The following is a 7,229-nucleotide window of genomic DNA, read 5'->3' on the forward strand; positions in this document are numbered from 1 at the left end:
ATACACTTTATTAAAAAGCTGTCTAGTTTCATGCCATTAGTCCTAAGTTTCATACCCTACCAAAATAGTCTATCTCAGCAAACTTACTTTATAAAACAGCTAAAAATGTCTCTATCAAGATATGAATATTAGTCAGAGTGATCTGAGTATTCATTATGAATTATTAGCATAAGATTAGAGTTTCAGAAAACACCACCTCACCAGATGAGTTAACATTTACCAAAAGCCCACTGGATGACTACCCTTTATTGATAAATTTTAGCTTCATAATTTTAGTGAGGGAGTTTCCCATTTCTTTTTTCCTGCTCTTCGAGAAACAGATATGTCTTTGTGATAATATATGCATAATTAGCACCTTTATATTACCAATATATCAAGGAGACCTTTAGATTTATGTTACACATAAGCTCACTATTAGTTTCCTGAGTTAGGTGGTACTTATTCCGATATAACTAGTAAAAAGTGCATAAAAATATGCATAAATCCTATCTAATGACTCAAGTTAAATATACCTCCAAGAATGTTCAATCTTGTTAAAATGTGCAGACATTTTTCTTTTAAGGGAATTATTATTCTGCATTATAGGATGTGTTTTTATTACACGCTTAGAGTTCATTGATGAGAAGTGTTGGAGTTGCAAATCAAGTCCACAGCTTAATTAGCTCAGCAGCATTTTAGGAAGTTGTTCTCCCTCTGTGAGCATAGGCCCAGAGGTTAGCTTAGGACTCTGAGCCCCCATCCTGGGTTCCTACAACCATCCAGGTCTGAATGGGGCTTCCCAACAAAGAGGGGCCTTTACCTGAGACCCTCGCCCTCAGGAGAGTGCTGTCTGCAGTACTCTAGAGTGTAGGTCTCCGTGGCATCTGGGTTGGCAGGCCTCCATCGGATGGTGGCTGTGTTCCAACACACTGTGCAGTCCTCATTGCGGATTACAGGGGTGGAAGGTGCTACAAGGAGAGAGAGCCAAGTCAATCACAGGTGAAGCAATTCTAGAACTACTTCTCGGGTACCCTGGGAAGAACGATTGGGCAAGATTTTAATTTAATGTTTAATTAGCGTACATGCTGGCTTGAAAATTCCAAAAGGATAAAAAATTATGTACTGAAAAATTTCCCTCCCACCCTAGCCTTCCATATTGCCCAATCCTTACCCATCCCCAAACCCAAACCGATAGCCTCTAATATTAGCTTCCTATAAATCTTACCAAAGTTCCTTTAGATTTATATGTATTTTTATGTATAAATATATACATATTTATACAATAAAAATAAAGATTCTTATCCCCTTCACCATCTACACAAAAGGTAGCAATGATCTTTCTGTAAGTAGGTGCTCAGTAAATATGTGTGTAAAAAGGGAAGGAGCAAGGATAAATGGTAGAAATGAGTCATTTCTTTCCTTGAGGCAGCTGAATTATTAAAAAGGCAATGTAGCTTTAGCTTATGCCACACCTTTTGCTTCAGTCACCTGTGAAAACTTTAAATCACTGGAATGTTTTCCATACTTGAATAGCATCGCTTAAAATCTTTTGGGGGCACTGGTGTGGTGCTGTGGGTTAATGTGCCAGACTGCAAAGGCGTTTTAACTGCAAGGTCGGTGGTTCAAGCTCACCAGCTGCTCCTAGGAAACCCTATAAAGGGTCACTATGGGTCAGCACTGACTCAATGGCACACAACAACAACAACAGAAGTTATATGGAGTCCTGGTGTGGCACTGTGGGCTAATGCGCTAAACTACAAAGTCGGTTTGAACCACAAGGTCAGTAGTTCAAGCTCACCGCCACTCCTCAGAAACCTTATACAGGATTGCTATGGGTCGGAATGAACTCGATGGCACTTAATAACAGCAACAGAAGTTATATGCACTCAACAACAACAAAGAAGCTCTATATTATTGCCTGACCATCTTACCTTAGGAATCCTTGAGTGGTTCAAATGGTTAAATGTTCAACTACTAAACAAAAGGTTGGCAGTGTGAACCCACCCAGAGGCACCTTGGAAGACAAGCCTGGTGAGCTGCTTCCAAAAGGTCACAGCCTTGAAACCCGTCTGAGTAGATCCACTCTGCACACCTGGAGTCACCAGAAGCTGGAGTCAACCTGAGGCCACTGGCTGGGTGTTTTGAGCTTCTTCTCTGGGTGTACATGTATTCTCTCCTCTATCCCTTCACATCTCATTTCTTCCTTCTTCTTGTTTCTAAGTCCAAGACATACTACCTGCATACTCTATGTTATCACTTATCTCCATGACTCTGCTCATATGCCTGCTTCAAGCAGAACACCCTCAGTTAACACGTCATTTCCTAACTGACCCTTTAAAAGATGTAGATCAGACATCTGTTCCAGGAAGCCATTCCTGCCTGCCCCAGCCTTTCTCGAGTGCCACTCTGGAGGGTTCTCCTATTAATCACCTGTGCAGGTGTAGATCACAGGCCTTACCACAATCTCCCATGAGCTTCTGTTTGCCTCCCTTACTTAACTACGAGCCTCTTATTCATTGTTGCAGCCCCAGCACTTTACAGAACACTCAGCACGTGATAAGTGCTTGATAAATGCTTATTGGTTGACCTCAAGTGTCTGTGAAGAATGGAGTATTGTCCCCTAACATCCCCTTACCTGTCCTAAACATTGCTCTTTCACTGGGAAGACTACATCCGGTGAAGTTCACAGCCATTACCCATACTTGGTAACATCGGTCAGGCTCCAAATCTTCAAAAATGCAGTAGCTTTCTTTCACTGTCACTCTGTATTCTTCCACCAATTCTAGCATGAAAGACAATCACAAACTGTAAGGTGTCTCCCAAAGATCATTCAAAGTTATAGTTACAGGGGGGAAAAGTGACCCACAGCTTATTTCAGTAGAAGAACTCAAGCTGATAAATCTCTATAAATATTTTATGATAGCTAGTACTTCAGAATGCATAAAAAAGCCATAGCATTCTGAAAAGGAATATTTAGAATGACAGAGTAGTACTTGTGAACACTTAACAGAAAATAATAGCGTAAAATTCATAAAATTCTAAACTTCATTTACCACAATTAAATAAACTTATTTTGATAGCAAATATTAAAGTTGCATAGAGTTTATGTTAGCTTAGATCACTGTAGTTTTTCCTCCTCAAGAAAATTCTTAAGAAACAATGCCAATATTTCAGGAAAGAATGTCATATAATAAGGACACTTCTGTTTTTCTAAACTTATGTTGCTCCAAATCATTTTTACAGATTAATAAATCATTTAAATACAAAGTATGACTTCCCAGGTGTCAACCAGATAGCACATATGGTTAAGCATTTAACCAAGAAGTTGATGGTTCAAACCCACTCAGAAGCACTTAGAAAGCAAGGCCTTGTGATGTGCTTCAGAAAGCTCACAGCTATGAAAACCTGAGGGAATACAGTTCTACTTGGAAGCAAACTGTTGTTGTTGTTAGGTGCCATAGAGCCAGTACCGACTCAAAGTGACCTTATGCACAGCAGAACGAAACACTGCCCGATCATGGGCCAACCTCACTATTGTTGCCACGCTTGAGTCCATCGATGCTGCCACCTGGCCAATCCATCTCGTTAGGGGTTTTCCTCTTCTTCTCTGACCCTCCACCTAACCAAACATGATATCCTTCTCCAGTGACTAGTCCCTCCTGACAATATGTCCAAAGTATGAGAGACGAAGTTTGGCCATCTTGGTCTCTAAGGAGCACTCTGCCTGCACTTCTTCCAAAATGGATCTATTGGTTCTTTTGGCAGCCGTGGCACTTTCAGTATTCTCCTCCAACACCATAACTCAAAAGCATCAATTCTTTTATGGTCTTCCTAATTCACTGTCCAGCTTTTGCATGCATATGAGGTTATTGGAAAATACTATGGCTTGAGTCAGGTGCACCTTAGCCCTCAAGCTAACATCTTTGCTCTTCAACACTTTAAAAAGGTCTCGTGCAGCAGCTTTGCCTAATGCAATATGTCGTTTGATTTCTTGACTGCTGCTTCCATGAGTGTTGATAGTTGATCCAAGAAGCCTGAAGTCCTTGACAACTTCAATCTTTTCTCCGTTGATAAGAATGTTGTTTATTGGTCCAGTGGTGAGGATTTTTGTTTTCTTGACATTGAGATGCAATCCATACTGAATGCTGTGCTCTTTAATCTTCATCAGTAAATGTTTTAAGATAGTCAGAATCAATTTTTCAGCAAGCAAGATTGTATCATCTGCATATCGCAGGTTGTTAATGAGTATGCCTCCAATCCTGATGCCATGTTTTTCTTCATAGAACCCAGCTTCTATGTGGGTTACAACCTACTCCTAGTGTGGAGCTGTAAGATAAGCACTGGTCTGTGAACCACAAGGTCAGTGGTTCAAACTCACCAGCTGCTCGATGGCATTTAACAACAATAGCAACCAACTTTAGGAGTCCTGGTCATCAAACTGATAAGCACCAGTGGTTCAAGCCCACCAGTCGCTCCTCTGAAACCCCATAAGAGGTCTTTATGAGTCAGAATCAACTTGACACCATTTAACAACAATAATAACAACCTACTTTAAGAAGTAATTTTGTTTAATCAAGACATTTCCTTTTTAAATTTCTTGAATTATTTTACCTTCCATTTTTTAGGAGTAAATGTTACTCAACACCATTCTAAACATATGGTCCTGTGAACCAATCTGACTTTTCTTACTGAAATTTTCTTTCCTGTAAAAGAATTCTTTCCTTTATTAAGTTAGCCTGTGGCCATTTCGGGTATCTTTATTATACTTGAGTCAGAATCAGTTTGATGACAATGAATTAGAGGTTTTAAAAGCCACCAACTTGATGGCAATGAGTAAGGAGTTAGTAATTTATAGATAAAATCAAGCCAATTTTACACCATGCCTAAAGTTGCTTTTTTCCCCCTTTACTTCATTCTATTCTAAGTATCATAGAACATGTCAAAAGACTTAAATATCAGTTAACAATAGAATCTATTACCACTTATGCCCATTACATGTTAGTTTTGTTATAGGATGTCAGTCTTGCCACATGCTCACATGGTTTCCAAAGTGTATGTGTCTGTCTTCAAACAAACAGTACAGAATGCCAGCTCTGATTCATCAGGAAGTACAGCCTCAAACTACTTGGCTTCTATGTCTTATTAGAAGTCCTACTGAACAGAGAGACATTTACATGGCCTAACTATAAGACAGGCCATGCATTCACCCTACTAACACGCACTTTAACATCTACCCACCAAAGACTACACCAAACCTAAGTCCATGCCTTCAGAACGGCAAACTCTGAATTAACCCTTATAGTTTACTTGTAGCTTTTATCATGGAGCCTTGGTGGTAGAGTGGTACACATTGGAATGCTAATCTCAAAATTAACTGTTTGAACCCACCAGCCAGTGCATGCAAGAAAGATGAGGGTGTCTGCTCCCACAAAGATTTATAGCCTTGGAAAGCGCTTGAAGCAGTTCTGTCTGTCCTACAGGATTGCTATGTGTCAATATCAACTCAGTCACAGTGAGTATTTTAGTGGGCAGATTTTATGAAAGGCAGATCTGAGAAACTGTCAATCATGCTATCCAATGCCATATTTCTATTAAATTATTGTATAGACCACTGTACTTTCCATAGCTCATTCTCCCGCTACCAGTGGAGCACATTAAACTTTTCTTTTAGACGTCAATGGGTTAAAACTTTGTTTTCCCTGAAACTCTGGTTAGCATATTTTCTCCTTTTTGAAAACAAGAACCACTTAATTGTTCTTGTTATCAAGCTACATGTGAATCTCAATTCCAATATATTTGTTGACAATTATGATAATATTTAAGTATGTGGGTTGTTTCTGTCTGTTTTTGTTTGGTTAAGTGTCTATAAATGTTTGATGGCAAGGCACTTTATATATACATGCATATGTTTGAATTCTTCAAATCACGCTACAAATATATTGGCATGCAGATGTATTTGTGTGGCCAAGACAAATCACAATCCTACCATTTATTTCTTGGTCATCCTGTGGCTCCTCCATGCAATAAACCTGGAATGAGTCAATGACATCATCCTTGTTCATACTCCAATAAACTGCAATCGTTGCACCAGTGGCAGAATTTGGTTCCTGAGGTTCTAATCTAGGAGGCTGTGGAACTGAAATATAAGCAAGATTTAGTATAATAATATTGTGCTTTTACTTATTGATATGCAAGGAGACTTGAAAGTGTTCACGGAAAAAATGAAACTAAAAAATAATGGAATTTTCCCACAATTATTTTGAAGTCCAGACTTCTGGTGTGGTGCTGTAGTATAAGCGCAAGACTGCAAGATTGGTTTGAACCACCAAGTCAGCAGTTCAAACTCACCAGTCACTCCTTGGAAACCTTATACTGGGTTGCTATGAGTCAGAACCAACTCAACGGCACTTAACAACAACAACAACAATTTTGAAGTCCTGGTGGGGTGCTTCAGGACAATGCACTGGACTACAGGTCAGTTTGAACAGCAAGGTTGGCAGTTCAAACCCACCAGTTGCTCCTTAGAAACCCTATACAGGGTCACAATGGGTTGAAACTGACCCAACAGCACTTAAAAATCAACAACACCCATATTATTAAGTCTATAGATATATGTTAGGTCCTGTTGAGTCGGTTCAGACTCATAGCAACCCTGTGCACAACAAAAAGAATCACTGCCAGGTTCTGTACCATCCTCATAATTACGGTTACCCTTGAGCCCGTGGCTGCATCACTGTGCGAACCCAACTTGTTGAGGGTCTTCCTGTTTTTCATTAGCCCTCCACTTTACCATGACATCCTTCTTCAGGGATTTGTCCCTCCTGATAACATGTCTGAAGTATGAGAGACAAAGCAAAGTCTTGTCATCATCACTTCTAAGGGAATGGTTGGACTTCTTCCAAGACAGATGTGTTTGTTCACATTTTTTTTTTCTTGTTGTTGCAAAAGTCACTTATGCTTGGTGAAAAACAATTCAAACAGCACATAAATACTCATATACAGAATAAAAGGTAGGAGAGCTTCAGTGATACCAACACCCATAAACCCCATTTTTATCCCGTAGAGGTAACTACTGTTATATTTTAGTGTGTATGTGTCCTTGTTGTTGTTGTTGTCAGGTGCCATCAAGTTGGAACCAACTCATAGCGACCCCATGCACAGCAGAATGAAACAATGTCTGATCCTGGGCCAACCCCACCACCGCTGCCACACTTGACGCCATCAATGATGCCACCTGGCTGATCCATCTC

At 39.8% G+C, this 7,229-nt stretch overlaps 1 protein-coding gene across 1 annotated transcript in view; it reads right to left on the reverse strand.

Annotated features, from left to right (window-relative positions):
• Window positions 1–7,229, reverse strand: part of CMYA5 (cardiomyopathy associated 5) — a 130,193-nt gene that overhangs the window by 38,802 nt on the left and 84,162 nt on the right. Inside the window, exons 8-10 of the mRNA XM_006875182.1 lie at window positions 5,966–6,115; window positions 2,615–2,761; window positions 800–947 (exon numbers count right to left, since the gene is read on the reverse strand). Of these exons, the coding sequence (XP_006875244.1) occupies window positions 800–947; window positions 2,615–2,761; window positions 5,966–6,115 (445 nt within the window). The remainder of the gene's footprint in view (window positions 1–799; window positions 948–2,614; window positions 2,762–5,965; window positions 6,116–7,229) is intronic.

Source organism: Chrysochloris asiatica, unplaced genomic scaffold, assembly GCF_000296735.1.
Source record: "Chrysochloris asiatica unplaced genomic scaffold, ChrAsi1.0 scaffold00313, whole genome shotgun sequence".
Classification (NCBI taxonomy): domain Eukaryota; kingdom Metazoa; phylum Chordata; class Mammalia; order Afrosoricida; family Chrysochloridae; genus Chrysochloris; species Chrysochloris asiatica.